This window comes from Cariama cristata, unplaced genomic scaffold (genome assembly GCF_000690535.1).
Source record: "Cariama cristata isolate BGI_N322 unplaced genomic scaffold, ASM69053v1 scaffold3947, whole genome shotgun sequence".
Taxonomy (NCBI): domain Eukaryota; kingdom Metazoa; phylum Chordata; class Aves; order Cariamiformes; family Cariamidae; genus Cariama; species Cariama cristata.
Genome location: NW_009626940.1, coordinates 1 through 23674, shown reverse-complemented (window position 1 = coordinate 23674; position 23674 = coordinate 1). Strand labels below are relative to the sequence as shown.

Below are 23674 nucleotides of genomic sequence, written 5' to 3'. Positions count from 1 at the left end.
ATAAATTTTGTATTCCTCATTGCATAGGAAAGCTGGTTGACACTGTAAATTATAAAACAAGTACATGAATGTCTATGAGCAAAATATTATGTTATCAAACAGTATTCCATTCCACACTTACGCAGGATTAGCAGAAAAAACAGTTTCAATAATTTTCACTTTTTTCAAAGGAAGTGCCAAAATTGAAAGAGTTGAACCGGATCGTTTTTCCGTAGTGCTTAAGCTACATTTATCAGAACTTTCGGTACTTCTGAAATATTCATGTAGCTGAACTACATTTAAAAAATATGCCTTGGCTACTATTTCAAAATCTACAGAATTACTCTCAATCTTTCTTTAAAATAATTATTTTAGGAATTTTATACAAGAGAACGAGTGAGAATTCCTCTAAAATACAAACAGTTAATCCAATGACCCATGTACATGACTCAAGAGCTAGGTGCTGACTGCATGAATGTGGACTGTAGTTTCTGCCTGCGTCCATCAGCATTTGAACATTCTCCAATGGTCTCTAACTTTCATTGCACATACATGCTACAACAGAACTGCAGAGTATTTCCCTGGGGGCTCAAGACTTATTGCCTGCAAAAAAAACAACCAACCAACCTAAAAAAAAACCCAAGCAGGCAAAAGAAAAGAAAATAAAAACCTCCAAACAAACAAACAAAAAACCCCACAAAAAGCATATCTGCAGTACAGTTTTTGGAGTCATCACATATGCATAATAGGTTTATCGTGCAATCTAGACTAAGACAGAAAGGATAACACTTTTTTCCTCAAAATTCACATCATTTTTGCAATATTCAAACGGAGGTGTTTTGGTTTTTTTCTAGTTACAGACACCTTCCGCAAATAAAATCTTTTTTTTTTTTTTTAAATTAGTATATTTAGGATGCATAAGCATAATTCTGTTTTGAGATAAGCATTTCCAGAAACAGAAAATACTTCTGACTGACCTTTACGTTGCCTTTAAACACATCTGTTTCCCAGGATAAGCCAAGTGTCCCAGTAAGAGGCAAGTGCTTCGTACTATCCTTTAAGTTTACAACTGTGAGCTTCAAATATCCATTTGCAATGTCACCTGAAAATAGCAACAATATATAACATTATACTACTACAAATCAAACTAAGCCCAAGTACGCTGTAAATGTTCTCTCTGCTTCTCTCCATGTCTTTAGTTTCCTCCCACTCACCAGTAAGGAACCCTGACGTACACCAACAGCTACTTATCAACAACATCATAGAGAATTTAAGTCATAGTTCAGGGCTCTGATTCTGTGATCCACAGTAGAAGCAGCAGCTAAAAAAAAATTTGGTATATTTGAGTATAAAAATCTGAATGTCACCTAAATGGCTTATATGAGGATGCAAGGAGTAAATTCCATGTTCAATATTTCAATTTCATGCCACCAGTGCCTCCATCACCGCCCACTCCCCAAAAGTCAAGCTAAAACACAGCACATGAAATAAATTATGAGATACCCCCTTTTTTTAAAAAAAAAAAAAAAAAAATCTGAAGACAGAAGAAGCAACATCAGAAAGGCTGGTTTTGAGTTAAAAAACTAAAGTCTGTGTGAAGGAGCAGCAAAAGCCTTTGCCTGGTGGTTGCTGCAGGCGGACAGCTGGAGGCAAGGTGACAGAGAAAGTGAGCCCACACTTTACCACAGAAGCCAGAAACTTCCCTGGATTGGTACTGTGGGGCTAAGCAACTCCCAAGAGATGCTTGGCCACAAACCAATGCTGGAAAGACATCAGTCAAGCAGGGAGTCCAACAAATACTTACTGTGTGGAGGCAGCAGCCCAACACATGAGAAAGGACAGAAGCAGCAGGTTTTTCAGTATAAACACTGTCTGGAATAGGAGCGTGATTACAGTGAAACCAACATGACTATGCCCAGGAAATATTTTGTATGGTTGAAGGAAAATGCATCACTCCAGACAGTGATACCCACTGTCCTTGCAGTGAAGTCCCAGAGAACTCAGTGAGGAAAATGCAAGCAGAATTCACTTTCAGGATCCAGCTCAAAGTGCACAAAAAGGCTATTAAGTTGATACCTACCCAAATGGTTCAATTCCAAACCTCAGTAAATCAAATCCAATGACAAGATTTCATTCAAGATAAAGACATTTTAGATAAATAGTCAAGCTTCACTGAGTGAACATTGAAAGCCTGCATTTCAAGTTGAGCTTTTATACAAGAGACTTTAAACAGCATCAGTCAACAAGCATTTTTTCCAAAGGATTATTCAGTTACCTGCAATCCAGATTTGAATGGAAGCAGCTATTCCTCTCACTCAAAACAAATGAAAATTGTAATGGAGTAAAATCAGATTGAAAAAAGCATTCTGCTAACAAATTACTGAAGCCCAGGACATCACTACTATTGCATGACATTAATCACATGAACTGCTGCAGTGCTAGATAGGTCACCTGGCTAAAGGTGCAAGTTATAAATCCATCCCCTACTGTAGTTAACTTCTTAACTTTCAGCCGGACTAGAAATAGGTGACACAGTTCAGGAAATTGAAGGCTAATCATTCATGGGTTAGTTAATCCAGTCTTTATGGTTTATTTTTTTTTAATATAAAAGCTCCATTGCAGTCCTTATACCCAAAAGAAAGAAAAAGCATGCTCAGAAATTAGCAAGAAGCTGAAGTGCTAAGTACTGAAATCTCCCCTTCCTCATCCCAGTCAGATGAGAAAAGGAAATTAAAGGGCAGAGCAAGCTATGTTGAACATACCAAGGGCAACACAGATGCAGCAAATTGGACAGGGCTTTCTTTGGCCTGATCCAGAATTTGTTTCATTGTCCCCTTATAATATCTCCAGTCCAGAGTTTACGCAAGACACATATAGCAGTAAAGCAGGCCTTTAATCAATATAGGTTATAGGGAATTTCCAAATAAAGGGAATACCAATATAGAGAACATGTATCATGTAGACAAACCTCAGGGGAAAGAAACAAATAGCCCAGTAGTTCAAAGGCACTTAGCTAAAAGCCAAGTGAGTTTGTTTTGCTAACCAAACCTTTGTTGCAAGTTGTAATTTGACTGTTATTTTCACAGGGAAGGTTGTGCTTAACACTCATTCTAGTGGCAACAACCAGCCTTACCATGCTGAAATGGTCATTTGAACTTGCAAATCAGTCTCCAAGGTCAAGCAAAACCATTTTGAATACCTGATGTGATATTTTACAAACAAATCTTAAAAGCCCTCTAAACACACAGAAATCAGCCCATTATACTTTGCAAGCACAACATATCAGCTTGCAACAAGGAAAAACATTGCAAAGACAAAGCTCAGACTAGCACACAGCTACAAAGCTATGCTTAAAAAGTTGAAAACCTAGGTAAATACATTTCAATAATGTTTATTTAAAAGCTAGATGTAGTATTCATGGCTTCTATGAGTCATACGAAAAGCCTGTCACAGCTTCCTGAAAACAAGAAAAGTTTCCTAATACTTCAATTCAATTTGAAAGTATTTAGCATATTTACCCTACAGTATCTGTCAACAGGACCATATTACCAATTCTATTTAAATGGAAGGAAACATAAAATAAAATCCTAAAAACCAGCCAAAACTAAGTGGTAAAGCAGCTAGTTACTGCAGTGCAAGTATTAATAACAGAAAAAGAAAAAAAATCTGAAGCCATATATACTCTATCCATTTGGTTCAATGAAGTATGATACAACTTCTTTAATTTAATGTTAAAAGTTTTAGCAGAAAGAATTGAAAATAGAGCAGCAAAACGAAGTATAACATTAATGGACACTAACAAAAATCAGACAAAAATAAAACTAAATGTGAACAAATAATCCATTATGCTGCAGAAAAACAAATGGGCATTCCCTGGTAACCTAGGAGCATCTACAGTTTCCTAATGGAAACAGATAAATAAGTAAAACCCCAGTATAATAGCTGACAACTGATGTGTTGGCATGTCACATCCGTAATTAAAATAAACCTGGATTGGGCAGAGAATGTTAAGAAACAGCAAGACTTCTCACTATATCAGAGACCACCATGCTTCAGAGCCCTCCCAGAGAACGGGACAAAAAGTATCATTAGAACGGAGCCTAAAAACAAAGCGCAAACTATCAAATACAACCAGTTTGGACAAACCTACCACTGTTGGCCGCATTCAGAAATACCATGTTTACCAGAAAGAGCAAAGTGAGTAACAAAGCTGCCTCCCTACATCATTTCTGAACATAAGTCATGGAGAAAATCAAGCATTTTCCAAAAGGAATTATTGTGCAAGTACATGGAAGGGGCTAGACGACAAATAAGCTTACTGCCTGCAGAACCATGGCTTCAGCTGGCTCACGTCCTGTGAGAGCAGAATCTAGCTGTTGTCACATAGTTTGAGGACACAAAACCAAAACAGTTCAGAAAACACTCATGATCATAAAACAGATTCTCTGACTGGCAAAGTGTGATGGCACAACTGTAGCTCCTGGACATGTGCTACAATTTGCATAAACATCGGCTTAATCTTTAACAGAAGTAGCTTCTAAGCGGCAAAAAAGTGATACCAACAAAGACAGTGTGCCACATACTGCTTTCTCTTGTATAGCTGTATTGCTAGGAGCATAAAATTTTCATTATAGGAAACAAAACATGACATTCACCTAAAAAAAAAACAACCCACAACCCACACAAACAGAAACCTCAAAACCCAACCCTCTGGCCATATTACAGAAGAATTTTTTTAATTTTTTTTGGAGAATTTAAAGAGTCCTGTATTGAAAGGCACCTCAGGAGGAATTTCTGTTGCTACATGGACAGAATTTCACTTAAGTTTTACCCTTATGAGTATTACTTTATTTCAAGCTTGGAGCTTTTTGGGAATCTGAAAACATGGATGTGACAAATTCATAGGACTACAACACTCCACACTGTGCACAAGGCTACAGTGTAAACGAGAGTTCTTGGGGTCATCAAATACAAATTTAAAAAAAAAAAAAAAGTCATGGGGAAATTTGTTCTAACACTGTATAAGCGTTCAAGCCTGCTAACAGCGCCCTCTACTGTCTTCAGCAAAAATAGTCTTTTCTCAAATCAACAGAAGGCTTATTTATTAGTACTCTTCACAGAAAAATTCTGGGGAGCAATAATTAATTTACAATGTTTAACTTTGATTGTTTAATTTCAGGTTTATTATTTTAATCTGTTTCTGCCATCAGAAAGGCAGCTGTGTAGCTGTAGGCAAGGTTGTGTCGAAGTTAAGTCGGAAGAGAGATCACCCATATATTTTGCAAAACCCTAGTACAATTATTAAGTTGGGCTGTACATGAACAAGGATAGCCAATCATGTCTCATTAAAAGAAATGCTAAAAACTGAAAAGAAAAGCAGCACAGTTAAAAGCAATCGTTGAAATTGTTTATTACACAATGAAAGGATGTCAGAATAGGCAACTGGAAGTTGACCTAAATAAAAGCTATAAATCTTTACGTTCACAGTATCTTCAACAAATATATTTTAATATTTAGTCTGTCAATGCACCTAAAGTATACTTAAGAAGAATGCTACAGAAATACATCTCCAAAACGTATGAGGACAAACTCACTCTCCTTTATAGTTTAAAAGAGGAAGGTATATCAACCTGCACCAGAAGCTGTGCCACTGCATTATTAACTCGGCACTGAACCAAACAAAAATACAAAAAAACCCTGACGATCTGTGGAACTCAGATCTCAGGCCTGCCACTATGCCAATGTAAGAGCAGGCAGACTTCATACCAAACAAGCTTACGACACCACACAACGCACCACGCAAATATGAAGAAATGACACAACGAACAAAAAGATAGCTTACGCTTAAAAATCCATTTCAGTTTCTCCCCTTGAAACAGAGATATTGGATATAAAAGGGAAAACATAACAGCAAGGATCACTTTTAAAACAGACATCACTGTTCAGTAAATTCTACCTTTTCTGCAGAAGAGGCTCTTGAAAGTTCCACACAGGTAGGTGCAGCTTCCACCGTGCATATCAAGATGTAGATCGTAGTTATGCAGTCCATATTCTGGGTCAATATCATCTAATACAGGTTTATGAGGTGGAAGGGCATATTGACTTTCAAAAAAATAACAATAATAGAATTAAGCAAGGGGGAATGACTTAACAGAAAGAGATAAACAGCCCTACACTAAGACTATCATCTTAGGAGAGGTTACAAGAGGGGGAAAAATTATTATAAGATACAACTTTTCTTCTTTGTTAATGCTTTTGAAAAATCACAGAATCACAGAAGGGTTGGGGTTGGAAGGGACCTCTGGAGATCACCTGGTCCAACCCCCCTGCCAAAGCAGGATCACCTACACCAAGTTGCACAGGATTACGTCCAGACGGGTTTTGAATATCTCCAGAGCAGGAGACTCCACAACCTCTCTGGGCAGCCTGTGCTGGCGCTCTGCCACCCTCAAAGCACAGAAGTTCTTCCTCATGTTCAGGTGGAAATTCCTGAGTTTCAGTTTGTGCCCGTTGCCCCTTCACCTGTCGCTGGGCACCACTGAAAAGAGCCTCGCCCCATCCTCTTGACACCCACCCTTAAGGTATTTATAAGCATTGATGAGATCCTCTCTCTGTCTTCTCTTCTCCAGGCTGAACAGACCCAGTTCCCTCAGCCTTTCCTCATCAGGGAGATGCTCCAGTCCCCTCATCACCTTCATTGCCCTCCGCTGGACTCTCTCCAGTAGTTCCTTGTCTTTCTTGAACTGGGGAGCCCAGAATTGGACACAGCATTCCAGGTGTGGCCTCCCCAGGGCAGAGTAGAGGGGGAGGAGAACCTCCCTTGACCTGCTGGCCACACTCTTCCTCATGAACCCCAAAGTACCATTGGCCTTCTTGGACACGAGGGTACATGGCTGGCTCATGATCAGCTTGTTGTCTCCCAGCACTCCCAGGTCCTTCTCCTTCTGTCCCTTCATCCAAGTCACTTATGAGTAAATTGAACAAGACCAGACCCAGAACTGACCCCTGGGGAACACCACCAGCTACAGGCCTCCAACCAGCACAACCCTCTGGGCTCTGCCATCCAGCCAGCTCTCAATCCACCTCACTGTCCACTCATCCAGCCCACACTTCCTGACCTTTCCTATGAGGATGTTACGGGAGACAGTGTCAAAAGCCTTGCTGAAGTCAAGGTAGACAACGTCCACAGCTCTCCCCTCATCTACCCAGCCAGTCATGCCATTGTAAAAGGCTATCAGGTTGGTCAAGCATGACTCCCTCTTGGTGAATCCATGTTGACTACTCCTGATAACCTTCTTTTCCTCCACATGCTTAGAGATGACATCCAGAATGATCCAGAACATCTCTAGTTCATCATACTTCTTTTAAGCTGTCTAATACAATGTCTAATACTTCTAATCAGCTGTCCAGCCTAGCCAAAGGCAGACAATATGGCAGTCAACTTTAAAAGGTACATCTGTTAAACTCCAACTTACAGACTTGTTTACTTTAAAAAAAAAAAAATTGCATCAGCCTAACTACGCATCTAAAAGCCGACTAGCTACAGACTTCTCTGGAATAGCAGTTATTGAATAATTTGTCTGTGCCTAACCTAAAAGAGAAACTATTGCACACAAATGACCAGAAGAGCCCAAATCCCAGAGGCAACTGAGCAGCTCCTACATAGGATCCTACTTGGTAGTAAGGGAGATAGATGGTGGTAAGTCTTACTTTCTGTGTGACACGAGCTATACTAAGTTATGGCGGGTACCTAAGACTACCAGTATAAATCCAAAAAAATCATCCTCTAAAGCTAAAAAAGTAATCTTTTTAAACAGTTTACAGTGTACAAACAGGTATTATATCATACACTGCAATATACACATATACACAAATACTTCATAGAAAATCCAGCCAGTTTTTCAATAGGATCAAAAGATAAATGCAGGCACCTTACCACTTCACTCAAATTTTCTTCTCCCCTCTCACACAGCTAAAGATTATTTTCCTGCTTCCTAAAATGTCTCCCTCTTTTCTAAGTCTTGCAGATAGGAAGAGGGAATAAAAAGACTGCTTGTGAAAAGGGAGAAATATGGGCAATGTATTTCTAACTTTCTCAATACAGCAAGTACTAGTACACTCGCATGACTAAATTACCTCCTTAATAGTGTAACAATGGCAACATTTTAGTATGAAAATACTTCTACAGCTTTTTATATAGTTACTATAACTGCTGTTTATATTAAACAAGAATAGTTAATTACTGTCTAAATATAAACCTTTTACGAGCAGCCAATTTTAACTGTAAAACTCAAAGCTTCATTCAAAAGGTTATCTTTATTACCCACAAAGGAGAACCCAAAACTTACACAGTAGCAGAGCCCAAAGTGCTTCTCTCAAGAAGTTGATGATAATGAAGACTTGCCATAACAAAAGCAATTTCATTTTTCTCCTGAAAAGTTAATTAAAGTAGATGTATTTTCATCTGGAAACAATTTTTTTCACAAGGGTCTTTCTGAGCAATAAAATTCATACATAAATGCTGCTGCTTATTACTCTGCCAGTTATTGTAATAACGTTAATAATGGCTTGCTTTGACACTTGGACTCCTATAACTACTACAGTCTTTTCACAAGTGTACAGAAAATATGTAAAAGATCGCAGCATTTCTGTATCATGGGGAAAGGAAGGGAAACTAGCTATGCCAGGGCAAAGGTTATCAGCAGCAATCCACAAATTGTACTTCTCCAGCTTCTACTTACCACTTTAAACCAGATACCTAAAGAGAGTCAAACGGGCCTTCCTCCCAGATACTAAATACCTAAGCATCAAGCTTACTTTCATATGTAAGGAGCTATTTGCAAAGACAGCTAACACCAGTGAGAAATACAGAGCTATTCAAAAGAAATACTGAATTTCAAAGTAAAACCCCAGATGTCTTCACCAGATTACATACTCCTGGGAAAACAATACATACCTTCTATAGGCCTATGTAGCTCAAAGAAAACTTCAGAGCTCAATGGGAGAACTAAACAGCGCCAAAGGCATCTATTTACTTCAAGAACACAGAATGCCAGAATTTCTTTTTTTTTATATATATTTTTCTTTTTCCCCTCCAAAGAAAAATGCATTTTTAAGACTTACATTGGCAATCACGTAAGTCTATAGCAAAATTATTCACTGTCAGCAGTCTATTACTGTCCTGAAAAGTGCACAACTACTGTTTTCATTTCTCTGGGTTACCAAACAGCAAATGACATCCCCTACTTTAACCTTTTTTTTTTTTTAGCTACTCCTATACTTTTGTAGTGCAAAATTACAGCTATAAAAAACATAATGACATAGATCTATCAATCACATGGTCTCTCAGTCTTTCTCTGTCCAAATACCAGAAGGCCCGCATAACCTGTCCTTGGTTGTCAAAACTACTACCATCAACAATTTCTGTTACATAACTAAGCTATGTGTAAAAAAACCAAGATGTGTGGCGTTTACGATTATTACATCCATCTACAGTTAACTGCCTAGTGTTACTCTGCCCACATAAAGACTAAGAACAGCTATTCAGAATTGTAAGCAGGAAAAATATGCTAGTATGAGGCACTCAATGCTTAACAACTTTGTGGAACTTCGTTACAATTGAACCATTTCCAAGTGCTGAAAGAGTTCTCTTTCCAGAAGAGACAGGTTAACGCACTAGCAAGACCATAGGGGCAACTCCACAGGGACACCAATCTACTAAATTTCTAAAGATACAAAAGAAATAGCTGTTCACTTATCAGAGCTTTGCATGGATTGAGTGAATCCGTGATAGGCTTATGGAGGTCAGCCAGTCTGCAGTTTTCTAGGAAACGGATACCTTTAAATAAGAGCCAAACAAATATTCCTTCTGTGGTTTTAAACAATTCCGCTGGTGATTGTGCACATTTGAGGTAGCAAGTTTCCAGCTGGAAATGAGACACGGCTTAGAGCAACTGTTCACAGGCTCCCTGAGGGAAGTTCCTTGCCAGTGCCAAATAATATAAGTCTACGTCATTAACATGGCTAGGGGAGGAAGAAAGGGCTGCAACCTCCGAATTCAGTTCAAGAGCAGAACACCTGAGAGGCTTCCACAGCACCTAACTGTACGCAACGTCAGGCAGACACCTAGGTCCCAGTATATTCAGTGCAAAGGCACAGATTCCTTTAGCATAGAAGTCTACTTTAGATGTGCTGTACTGCGCTCCGAAGACATTCAGCTCTACGCACAGCCTACAGAGACTAACACCTTAACTTAGACACTCAATACCAAGAATTTAAAATCCCCAAAAGGGCACGATTTACAGTATGCCTACTGCTGGAGCAGGATACAACTACCTGGTAATGTAGATTAAAGGAAACAACTAGCAAAGTTGCCTTGTTGGAAGTAATCACTTTGAGTGATGGAGACAGGGCAAGGCATGAGTCAGGGTAAGAAGCACGTCTCTCCTCAAACCATTCTGTTTAAAATGTCTTTAGGATATCGAACTTTGGCATGTGAAGACTGCAAAATAAATACAACTGAACACAGAAATATGATTGGTACAGTATCTCATATACTATGATACATAATTGTTGTTTTAATTAGAAGTGGATTTTTTTGAAAAGTACAGATACTCCTGCAACAGCTCTTTAGCATACAATGAATCATCAACTAGCTGTCCCTATCTGTATTTTCTTGTTGTTAGTTTAGACAAAATCTTTCAAAATCCAAAGAAAAAAGGAAGATAAAAAAACCAAACAAACCCCAAAACACTTCCAAAATCCCAAACTACAAGGCAAAAGAATCTGTTTCTCCAAGTCATAATAAAGTATTGAAACAAAAATGTCATCTTACCTTCCAAAGTCCTACTATAAGTCCTGGATTCAAACTGAAGATCTGGACAAGTTTATCAGCACCAACTGCTACACTACTTTCAGTCAGGTTAGCAAGATGGTATTCAGCAATTAAGGAACGTCGACGAGGTCTTTGAAAAGAACATACAGAATGTAGTGACAAGAATATGCCTCCTTACTTAGTCAAAAATGAAATTAGGCTGAACTTTTTCATCTGAAGTCTGACCAACAGCACATGATGAAAACGGTTTTGAAAGCATTCGGCATGCACAGCCATAAACTTTCCTTCTGAACAACTACAGCATACTAGCAGGATCTCAACACCTAACAAGAAAAGAAACAAAAGCCACCTTAGGATGGCCTAATATACTATTTAAAGATGAAAAACTTAAATGCTTACTCAATATTTCAAAATAGCCACAGAATTACTTTATAGTGTTTTTAACACTATGTGGGTACTAGATGGAATCACTGAACATTTGTCAGTATGAAGCAAGCTGCTAAGAAGGTAAATTCTTCCTCCACAGAAGCAAAATTCCAAGGAAAGGACCAAAGTGTACATATAATAAATTAAAAGCTTCTGTTAGAGGAAGCTTTCCTTTTTTAGAAAATTATTTCTAGATTTTGCCTGTAATTAAAGCAGTTTAGCTCCATAACAGGCATTCTTATTGGCTAATGATGCATTAAAAAGAGCAGAAGCAGTCTGTATTACCTATTCAGAATGGAGAAATAACTCTAAAACCCTTCGCAGACTTAGGCTCTTGTTATATTCAAACTGTTCCCAGGATTCCCAATAGTAGCACAGTAGTATCACCTACCGCTACACGCTGCTAGGAAAACGGCAACCAACAGGAACTTTGTCATATTACCTTGAACTGTAAGATTTGGGGCAGGGATGGGACATCAACCCTTTCATCTTTAAGTCAAGCAGACTGTTATAAATACATGGACTTCCCCCAAGTCCCTGCACTAGCTTCTTAAAAATCTTAACATTCTGAGTAATGTTCTGATTTTTGTGAAATCATTACCTTCATGTATATTCACAAGCTCTAACAACTTGCAATTCTGTGAAATAAACACATAGCCCGCCTGCAAGTTTTCTTTTACTATTTTCTACATGTAAGTCATCATCTTGGCAAAACAACTACACTTCCCGCCTAATTCGACTGCAAGACTTGTTTAGGTCACTTTACACAAAAGGTTTCTCTTGATTTTTATTTTTTTTTAATAGGGAAATACTTTGCTTCTGCTTGAGGAACCATGTTTTTTGCAGGTGAACAACAAATCTCTCTTTTCAGAGCTCTGTTGCTAGGGGTTCTGTGTAAGAAGCATGTAGTTGATACTGCATATACTAAGACTGCACATAAGACACAGACATATGGAAAACTCCTTGACAGCAACCAAATACTTACATACCTCAAATACACACTTTTAACTGAAACATCTTTTCTCAGAATATAACACTAGAAAAATACTGTACATGCTTAAGTTACAAAAAAACAGTTATCCCATACCGTGCTGCAGACCATTTTTTATATGCATGTACTTATATTGTACACACAGGCAAACACCCAGTTCCCTAAATTCACATACACACTTATCAGATAGAAAAAAATGTTAGTAACAGATTACCTGATTGTAACCACATGAACATTGATGAACTGTTCCAATCTAAATGTCTCGCATTAAATTCTCCCAGATTACATGTTTGTTTCACGCTCATTTGTATCTATCCCTTAGATTCAGCTTTCCAAAGCAGGACCTAGCACTCTGTACCTTGCACGCCAGTAGCTACATTAAGCTATGAATTAATGTCATAGCTTGCATGGATTATAGTTATTTCTTGCTGAAAAGCTCTACCAACGAAGAGAAAGACATAGGCTTTCGAAGAAATACTACAGAGAGGCTCCCTAAGAAAGAATTAACTTGTTAAGTCAAACAAAGGTCAGATAGCTCCTACAGACATGTTATCAACTAGTTACACCAAAAATCCCTCAAAAATCTTACATTAAAACTCACCCATTCTTGCTGGGAGCTCTGCTTTGGTCAGGAAGCAATGGTATAACTCCGAATAGTTTTAGGGTTGACAGGATGTCTAAGCATGGCCAATTGGTACTATACCAAAGTATAGTAAGAGATGTGTCCTTAAATGACAAGTTTGCCTTCTCCATTACACGTTCCTTTCCATTTTTGTCCTTTAGAACAATTATCCAACTCAAGCCAGAGGCTCTGTTATTTAGGAATTGAGAGGGGGGAGAGGTGTTTAAAAAAAAAGATTCTCAAAGTGACAAAACTTTAACTATGTTTCCAACAGAAATTTTACGTTTCTGCTAATTGCTACTTTACTAACAGTTTCTCAGACTAGGTCATTTATAGGCTATCATCGTATCTTCCCATTATGATATACATTTTATATCATTTTTACAGCTCTATTTCCATATCCCCCCAGCATTTCCAAAGACATTAATATTCTCTACATCATTCTCGAGTAAACATCTTCTGTGACAAGGCACTGCTTACTTCATAGTTTCTTTGATTTTACATGGAAGACCTGTATAAGGATCTACAGGTTTAACAAGTCGCGTTACTCTAGTTTTGACAGCAGCTATTTGTTTGAAGATGTATTCTTTCTTCCAGTACCCAGGCTTTCTATCATGTAGAGCAGCACAGCCCAAGGAAATAGTTTCTGTTTGCTCAGACTTCATTTTCCAAATCGTCTTTTTTGGTTGAAAACAACTGGAATAGATTTTCAGCCAGATTCCACTGAAAATGAAAATAGAATAAAGAGGAAAACCACATAAATTTCAAGAATATTTACTTAAGTATTCTTATATGCACGTCTCAGCTACCACTGAGCATAACGTTAGCAGAAAAATATGAAGTCCTAGATTATCAGCAAACCGGGTTTGATCTAAATGTAAGTTCATAGAAGATCAGGAACTGTAGCCTCCAAGGTACTAGTCAAGAAAACGCAAAGGCACAGTTGTACACTTTCCCCCATTTTGAAACATGAAGGCTCAGGAACAAAAGATACTAGATATTAGCATTTCTCACGGGCTTCCTACATTACCTCAAGGAATATGGAATCTCTGAATACATTTCTTGTCTGGGTTATACATATCAAATGATATCCACTTATGACTTTCTGCTCTACCACAGTCAAAAAAACAAAACACCCCAAAAATACCTAAACCAAAACAAAAAAAAAAAACCTTATTCAGTTAGTTCTTACAATATGCCAGTAAGGTTGATAAACACCTCAACTACATAGAGAAAATTTGATTAGTGCTCTAGAAAGTAGGATCATCAGATATTCGGAACTTCCTAGTGTTTCACAGCTCTCAGTAGCACAGTAGAGTATGTGGTTTTTTAAAAGCCTGCCTTCCCCTTATGCTGCTACTTCCTGCAGAGATACTGAAGCAGATTTAAAGACAAAAAAAAACCCAACAGTACATATCTGAGAGAAAACAAAGACAAGGTAAGTCTTGTCTGTCTTTCTGAAAGTATAGGATCCAGGATGAAGCTCAGAGACAGCATAACCATACTCAGCAAAAGATACTAGATATTAGCATTTCTCACGGGCTTCCTACATTACCTCAAGGAATATGGAATCTCTGAATACATTTCTTGTCTGGGTTATACATATCAAATGATATCCACTTATGACTTTCTGCTCTACCACAGTCAAAAAAACAAAACACCCCAAAAATACCTAAACCAAAACAAAAAAAAACCTTATTCAGTTAGTTCTTACAATATGCCAGTAAGGTTGATAAACACCTCAACTACATAGAGAAAATTTGATTAGTGCTCTAGAAAGTAGGATCATCAGATATTCGGAACTTCCTAGTGTTTCACAGCTCTCAGTAGCACAGTAGAGTATGTGGTTTTTTAAAAGCCTGCCTTCCCCTTATGCTGCTACTTCCTGCAGAGATACTGAAGCAGATTTAAAGACAAAAAAAAACCCAACAGTACATATCTGAGAAAAAAAAAAAGACAAAAAAACCCCCAACAGTACATATCTGAGAGAAAGCTATCATGAGAAAACAAAGACAAGGTAAGTCTTGTCTGTCTTTCTGAAAGTATAGGATCCAGGATGAAGCTCAGAGACAGCATAACCATACTCAGCAACTTAAGTGAAAACTGATTAAGGTAAAGCAGTTCTTTTGAAAATTCCACTCCAGAACAATGATGCATCCTCCTCACACAAAATCAACTAGTGGAAAAAGTGTTTTAGTACCTCTTACTCAACAAAGACAATCTGGACTCCTCAAGTTTCTCACCCAGATCCAGCTGAAAGTGGGGCATAGAAGGACAACTAGAATCACCTATGTTTGGTGGTGGTACCACTCTCACGTCAATCCCTTCTGCACCCTCTTTTGAAAAGCCCAGAGAAGAGATGTCTTTTTGAAGAGATCAAAGAAACATGCAACAGGAACGATGAGTTCACCGCTTTCCTGTTAGGAAAAATATGAGCTCACTACTCCGCCCCTCACACCCCAGGATGTCTAGGACAGTTCAGGGAATATTGAGTACAAGAAGTTAAAAGATTTCAAATGACAATTTGTGAATAAAGGTTTCCACTAGGTTTTCTAATTTTAAAGTGCTAGTCACACAGTCTGCATAACTGCACTACAGAAAATTAATAGCAACAGAAACAAATTCTCAAGAGGTCCTCTACCATTTATCAGCATGATTACCTTTACCAGTCCTCACTTATCCCCAGGCAAACATACACTAACGTGCTTTGTAATGCATTTTTCCCCTTCTTAAAGCATTCAAGGACTGAATCCATCCCACACTGCCTCTCACCAATGAACACCACTCTCACTTCATCAGTTGCTGAGAGTAAGGCCCCACATGCCACAAGCGAGGCTCTTTGTTACTGATGCAAATGCACTCAGGAATTTTGCAAAAAACCTTCCAGCCTGCTGCTCTGCAGATACAGATATACGTACAATCTCCCACTGCCATTTTTTGAGTCAAAGCATACACATACATACACATACATACACATGCACATGCATATGCATACACATCTCCCACTGCCATTTTTTGAGTCAAAGCTGTTTAATACATACACATCCATAAGCTTCTGTGAGTGGTAAAGGGGGGGTTCACAGCATACATACACATCCATAAGCTTCTGTGAGTGGGAAAGCGGGGGTTCACAGTCAACATGAGCTTCCAACTTTCCTTTCACTAAAAACTTTGGGGAGAGGTGCAGAACATGAAGAACAATCCCATAAGTAAAACAAATATTTAAGATATTTCAATTTTGAGAGCAGAAAATAAAAGACAACCCAGTTATCACATAGTACAAAACATTTCTGATGGAGGGAGGAAATTCCTATTTAATGCCAAAGCAGCAGAAAATAAAAGACAACCCAGTTATCACGTAGTACAAAACATTTCTGATGGAGGAAGGAAATTCCTATTTAACGCCAAAGAGGCTAAGAACTGTGGGACGATGAAAGCAGAGGAGATATGTCCTTGACACACCATCATCAGGGGAAATCGAGCCATGTATTATTCAACTGGTCTTATTCAGCCTAAAAAGTCCAGTAAGACATCCTCCTATAACCCTCTCCTGCTAACGAGAAACCCCTTCCCAAGACAGACATCCTTTCTTTCATGCAGCTGGCTGCATGATGCTGAAAAGACACGGGTCAGTAGTAGGCATTTCTGCATTTTGAAGGTACAGCCCTAGACAATGCAAGTTTAATGAAGGCAGGCTGGCCACCAATACCCACCACCCTCCTCCTCACTCTCAGTTACATATTGCTTCTTCCTCTCCCAAAACAGCATTGAACAAGCAGATGAGAAATCAGTTCAAGAAGCTCAAAAATTCAGTCAGGGGAGGGAGGCGGAGGAGAAAAAACAGGAGACTTGAAATCACAAGTGTTTAGGGAGGTATCACTGCCTCTTCATCCTCAACGTCTGAAGAATTCAGGGCAGAGAAATCAAAAAGGCATCCAACAGGGAAGCACACATTTGCCTCTTTCACAGCAGAATACATGCCTCTTGCCTCAAAGTGTTAAGCGTAATAGTCATCTCGAGGCCTCTTATTGGACCTTGTTGCAACAAGCCAACCCAACCTCCTACTGCTAACTCAAATGCCAGAATCAGACACGCACCATTTGTCAGTCATCACTTGACCACAATGACAAAAAGATCCAGGCAAGGCAAAAAGATCTTCCCCTGTTGCTCTGGCTTCTCACTTCCTCTTATGCAAGCACTTTCTGCTGGTGATCAAAATCCTCAGGCTTTCAGACCGACCATTTATGTGAGCTTCCCACACTGCATGACAGGAAGGCTGGAATAATACCACATGCTGGGGCAAGGGTGGTGCAGAAAGAGAGGTCAGAAATATTTCCTTGCCTTCAACTGTTATATTGAAGGCACCAGTCCAAAGGAACTGTTAAAGCGCAGACATTATTTGAAGAGCCCAAAGACAAAGCACTGCATTAGGCAGCACAGATATATCACGATGAAAGACGGATGGTCCTGTTGCATCCAGGGGAGCATCCTGTACATCCAGGACAACAGAAATATCCTCAAAAAGATACTCTGCCTAAAAACCAAGATCAGATTTGTCACAGATATATGAAGGGACTTAATGAAAACTTCTGTTAATTCACCACGAGATTCAGGGACTCAGGAAGGTCCATGGAAATCCAGTGAGAAAAAGTGACCTGGTCACACTGAACCAGTCAGTCTCCTAGGTAAGGGAAAGTATCTCTTCCCCAAATCCGTTTGTGCACACAGAGTAATCTCTGTCAGGATTAGAAAATGGAAGCAGACATTGCTGAGATGGAGACAGATGAATCAGCTTCCTTGAGCAGCCACAATGATTTTATCTTACCTTACTATCCTGAAGTGGAAAATGCATATCGAGACGTATAATTTGTGTCAGCTATGGAATTTTTATCTACATGCACCTGCTGACAGCCTCAAAAAAATAGATCTGGATTATGGCCTTCCCTTTAAATTCATCCGTTCTAAAGGTGTCAATACCAATGTTAACTGATTCACTGCACAAGTTTTGGCAAATAAGTGAGAAATGGATGAATACCAGATGCAGCAACTTATAGGAAGACATTTTCTCATTTAAACTACACTAATGCAGCAGAATCCGAGAGGGAAAAAAAAGGATACACAGACATCCTAGTTATCACATACCAACCAGGGTCTCTCCTCTTCATCCTTTCACAAAATTATCATGATTGGTAGGAGCAATTTGTGAACTCTTTTTTGTAAGCGATTGCTTATACAAAGTGTCAGCATTTATCTTCGCCCTTTTAGTTTTCGTTTATAAGTCACCAAAATTTGACAGAAGGAGCAACAGATAAAACCCACTACTGAATCACTTGACTGAATCAAACCTTCTGCAAAAACCATGAAAGAGCTAAGTAAGTAGAACTCAAAAATCATGAAAGCTATGACAATTCTACAAAGCTACTAGCTACACACCAACAAGGATTGCCTGAACCAAAAAGCCTGTGCAGGTGCCTGTGAATACAAACAAATATATGCAAATTTTACAACAAAATAAATGCTAATAGCAACATTTCAAAACACTGTATTTAGTTTTCGCCTCATAACTCCCATTAAACTTAACAGGGCTTGCACAGCTAGAATTCCATACAACATATTGTACTGTGAGCTACACAGTACATTTTCAGCAGAGTAACTGCCAGTACGTACATGCATCAGTGCTCTGGCAACGGTGAAACTAAATTAGAAAGAGTCATAACTCAGGTAGACTCAACTGCCACACGATTAAGACTAGCACTTACGCTTCCCTCTTCCTTACTTGTCATTCGCCAGTTGATAGAAGTGCTTATTCACACAACCAACAGACAACAGGGACACAGCATCCAAATAGGAAAATATCTTCACCAGCATTTCTGATGGCAGGCTGGAAAGCAAGAGAAAGAGAAATACCATTAGACTTGCCTGCAAACTCCAGAAATGGCAAAGAATTTTAATTCCAAACCAAAGCAAAACAAAAGAGATGGAAACTATCAGCTTGTAAATACACAAATCAAAATTCATCTGAAGAGTTAATTTGCAGAGTTTGGGTTCTGATTTGTCCCTCTGATAGAAGACATTTGCTTAAATCAATTCACCACAACCTATTCAAGTGCCACAGCACAATTACATGCAAAGTTATAGGTTTGCATTTTCACTAAACTTTAACCCGGTTTGACATGATACTACCTCATTCAACTTCAGTTTCTCACTGTTCGTATCCTGATTTTAACACTTAGTCCATCACCACCAGCATTTGCCAGAACTGCATATACTCATGCTCCCCCCGGCTGTGGTGGCAGGTCTCGGGACGCACCAGGACAGAAATGTCCTAGTCAAACAGTGAGACCACACTCTACCTCATTAAAATCTTCAAACCATGTGTGCTCCTGGGTCTCATACACTTTTCCCTTATGTCAAGAGAAAGATGTGAACTTCAAAATAAGAGCTGAGTGGCATCTTGAGAACATTAATGTTTCTGTGCATCTGTAAGGCTGCCTGAAATGCAGCAACTTCCTATATAGGAAGACATTTTCTCATTTAAATTACACTAATGCAGCAGAATCTGAGGAAAAAAAAAAGTATACCCAGACGTATCCTTTTGAAATTCAGGTGCCAGCCTAAGTACAAGCACCACAGCATCACCTGGAAATGAGCCGCCACCATGATTTTTGTATTAACAGATAGAAACCGCATACCTATCAAGCAGTATCTGGTAACTGCACAGAGTTTAAAAAAAAATAATAATAATACATTTTATACTCTAACTTTCCGGAGCATGAGAGTATGGTAAAATCAAAATCACCACTGAAAATACAAGTTGCTGTGAAAGTCAGCACCTCAGCTGTATCTCTTGTCCATTTAGTATGTGTCAGCTGCAACACTTGCTGATTTTTAGTACTTTATTGCAGAAGCACATAGCTTTCAAGCGCAGGATGACAATAACGCCAGTACTTGGTATACTTTGTATTAAAACTCAGAATCTTAGTTGCACTAAGAATCTAAGTTACGCTCTTAAAAGGCTGCAAGTTAGCTAAATATGCTTGATCCAGAATTCTCACAGTAGTTTTTACAACCATACTATTTTTCCTTTGAAAGACGCTGAGAGAAAGGACTTTTTTTTTTTTTTCCTTTTTTTCTCTCCTGTCTTTCACATCAAACTAATCATAAGAGATTGAACTGGCCATCCAATGGAAAACAGAGAAATAACTACACAGGAAGCCACAAAATGTATAAAACGAAGAAAATGAATTAATCTTTAATGTAACTTGTTCTTAGAAATTTTTTGTAGAAAGGTAACTAATTTTCAAAAAAGAAAACAACTCACGATTATATTGAAAGCACCCTTTCATTGTCAAACAGGAAGGGAAACATTCACCTTGCGGCAAATAAGCAGCAGCCACTTTATTCCTCTCCCCCATCCTAAGTCTCTCCACACAAAGCAAGAGAAACATCAAGAGAAACATCCAAAGTTTAATTCCAAACTGGCTTTTATTGAAGTAATACAGCACCAATTTTTATTCTCAAGGAACAACACAGCCCATGATTTACCAAGGAGTTGCTGAAGGCTTCATAGGACTTGGAAAACCTACATCCTTCACATGAACTTAGAAAAGGAGGTGAGGGAGAACCACACCAGAAAACATTAGAAGGTCAACATAGGATCAGAAAGTAGGCCAGGAAAGTAAATCTTTTCTTTTCAACTCAGAACATCTGACATGGAAATCACCAAGGTATGAACATAATAACTGTAAGCAGTCAACAGATGGTTTATAGTCTGCAAGGGGTCTTCCACTCTTACTCCTAAGGACATACTCACCTCTCAATGCTCAAATTAGGTTTTGGTTTTACAGAAGGTGCCAAATACAGACTTTTAATTCCAGCATGTATAGTTTCAGAACGTTCCCCAGGCCTGGCAGCAAAGCTCCTTGACCTATTTCTAAAAAGGAAAAGCTGTTAGGAGTCACATTATCATGAAATGGAGAAATACAGGTATTGTGCACACCTAGACACCACGTCTCAACTGAGACAGGACTCGGGGGATACATCACATGGTAACTCATTAACATGAGTTCACAAATTTGAACAATTATCACGAAGTTAAAATACTTGACATCAAGAAGACGTCAGATTTAAACTCACAGGTGCCTCTCCTACGATTAATCTCTCTTAGTAGTCAGAAGGGAATAGTATCGCACCACCAGATCAGTTTGAATCCAGCAGAGATTTATCAATGTTAGACAGCTGCACCACTGTGCCACCACATAATCAAGCTCCACATAGGTCCCTGCAGTAAGTTAAACTCATTGATCAATCTTCTGTTTTGCAACATTATTCTAGAGACTTTTTGAACCATTCAACTTCGCTAAGCTATTAAAAGACATCAAATAAAACAACACCTTGAAACATTCTCAAAAACTGACAAGGCTCAAAAAGAATTCACTTGACTAAACAACAGAATCATATTTGAAACAAAGTTACAGTCTCATTTCAGATTTTCCCCTGCTAAAACACTTGCAAAACTGCAAGGTAAGTGTTATCTCAATAGGCAAGATGGGTATCAATGCTTTTATTGTGATAACAATTTGGACAGAAATTAGTTTCTTTTAGTAAAGAAGGCAACTTTGTGTATTTCCAACACAAATAAATTCTTACAATCCAACTGGTCACACACTTTTTCCAAGTTTTCTGATAGTAAGAACTTTGCAAGCTGTAATTACAAATACTATCATTAAACCACATAGAAATACTCAGATGGACTTTCAGTCTTAATCAAATCCTCACAGATTAAACCCACTGATGCCACTGAGCAGGCAGAGCTCCCCATACACCCTGTAGCGATGGTTTGTATTGCCAGCTGAGTTTCCAACACCTGGTCAATCCAGCTCTGGGTTTCTAAGCAACCAACTGATGTTGGGGGGAAAAAAAAAAAAAAAAAAAAAAAAAGCAGTCTAATTTTGAAGTACATAGGTGCCACACACATTTAATGCACAGTGTATTTAATACATTTAATGCTACAAAAAAAGTAACTGTACATCAAATACACCCTGAAGGTCAAGTAAATGTTTTACTCATGTATTACTATCAAGAAGTACATTTAGATGATGAGATGAAGATGTAACAAACTGCATTTTTCAAAAGCCATTAAAGGCATTTCAAGATAGGAGTTGTGTTCCACAGCAGCAGAACTACCACTTCTGCATCTTTCTGGGCAGCACGCCCCAGGTCATTCCGCCCTGTATCTCTGCCGAAGGCACAAGGACACCTCGTTTGGGCATACCCTAAGTGACGTACCTACACAGACTCCAGGGACAGGAGTAATTCAGATCAGGAGCTGCACCCTGGATTTCACAACATGCTTTACCTGGTACAAACATAACATGGATTGCCTGTATTCAGTCCTTCTTGTTCTCTTTTTAACCACTCCTTGCATCCCCTTCTTCTTCACCCCAGGAAGGAATTCCTGAATTAAGAGAAATGCTGCCTACACACGCCTTGAAAATTTCAATAATAGTATCTACCACTTTTGTAAGCTTCAATTCAAAACAAGCACTGAATTTTTGCATCTTCCAAAACAAAACTATTATCAGGGCTGAAGAAACAACAGCAAATCCATTGCATAAACTATTTTTGGAGTATTGTCTGCTAAGATTTGAAATCAACAGCAAATCCATTGCATAAACTATTTTTTGAGTATTGTCTGCTAAGATCTGAAACTAGCATTAACAAATCTTTTTGCACTGCATTGACAAAGCTTGCCTGGCCAAGTTAAAAATCGATGACAGCCGCTACTCCTGCTCTTTAGAGACTTCTAGTAACAACTGAGATGATCTTGCTTAGAGGCACAACAACCTCAATTGCTATTTCATTAGCTTTCAACTTGTGGGACTGAGGTTTGTAGCAGTATTTTCATTTTCATACCCTGTAGTACTTGCAACACGGCTATTGCTTTTTTGCTGGTCAGGGAACAAATCTATTTCAAAGAGTGTATAGAAAGTTGTAAGCAGTGACAAAACCTGTCTCCTTCACCAAATGTTAAAGCATACCTGGCGATAAACAGAAATTACAGTAATGTTTTGATATCTTTCTTTTTTCTTCACCTAACAACTCCAAAGACTTTTAAAAAGGTGGGTATTATCCATTAATTCACAGGTTAAAAAACCAAGGGGATGAAACAGCAATGAAACCCAAGGTTGTACAAATGGGTTAGCAGAAAATCCCGCTTTCTGAACTTTGCTTCTAGGATTGGTGCTTTACATTTTTGGAAGCTGAACCTTGCACTGTAAGAATTAAGCTAATCACACCTTCCACAACGAAATCCTCCTGCTTATCACAAAGCCCTAGCTACCCTGAGCACAGACCCGTTAGCCACTAAGCTAGCTCGTACTCTGTAGACAGGCTACCACTTCTTACACCATCTCCTCCAAGCTCAAGCATGTACCCAAGTTTAAGCCTCACTCCGCAGACAGAAAACAGGGTGTTAAACCTCAGCCTCCTGCACACCTGGAAATGCCTGTGTCTCCTACCGCAAGGCCTGTCACCTCTACAAAGCCATCGCCCCAAAGCTAGGGGGAGGGAGAGGAGACCACCATGGCCATGAGGGACCCGACCTGTGGCAAGTTCAGAGCTGGAAACCAGAGCCGTGAGGCGGGTGGAAGGGGTTTCCCAGAGAAGCAATGACAGTGAAGGGAAAACAACAAACCACCCTCGGCGGACTGGGTGAAAAAAGACGAGCAGGCGGCTCCGAGGCGGCAGAGCCCTGCTCGACGCCGCCCCGGCGGCCTCTCCTCACACCGGGCGCGGAGACCGTTACCTGGGCCCCGCGGCT

At 39.0% G+C, this 23674-nt stretch overlaps 1 protein-coding gene across 1 annotated transcript; it reads right to left on the bottom strand.

The window, feature by feature from the left end:
- Nucleotides 1–956: 956 nt before the first annotated feature.
- On the bottom strand, nt 957–20785 carry FBXO15 (F-box protein 15; the record flags this gene model as incomplete). Its single annotated transcript, XM_009704235.1, has 8 exons — nt 957–1081; nt 5936–6081; nt 8328–8410; nt 10814–10943; nt 12832–13041; nt 13333–13575; nt 18629–18733; nt 20666–20785. Coding segments are annotated over 8 exons (1162 nt in total), but the record flags the coding sequence as incomplete, so codon positions are not given.
- Nucleotides 20786–23674: the final 2889 nt, after the last annotated feature.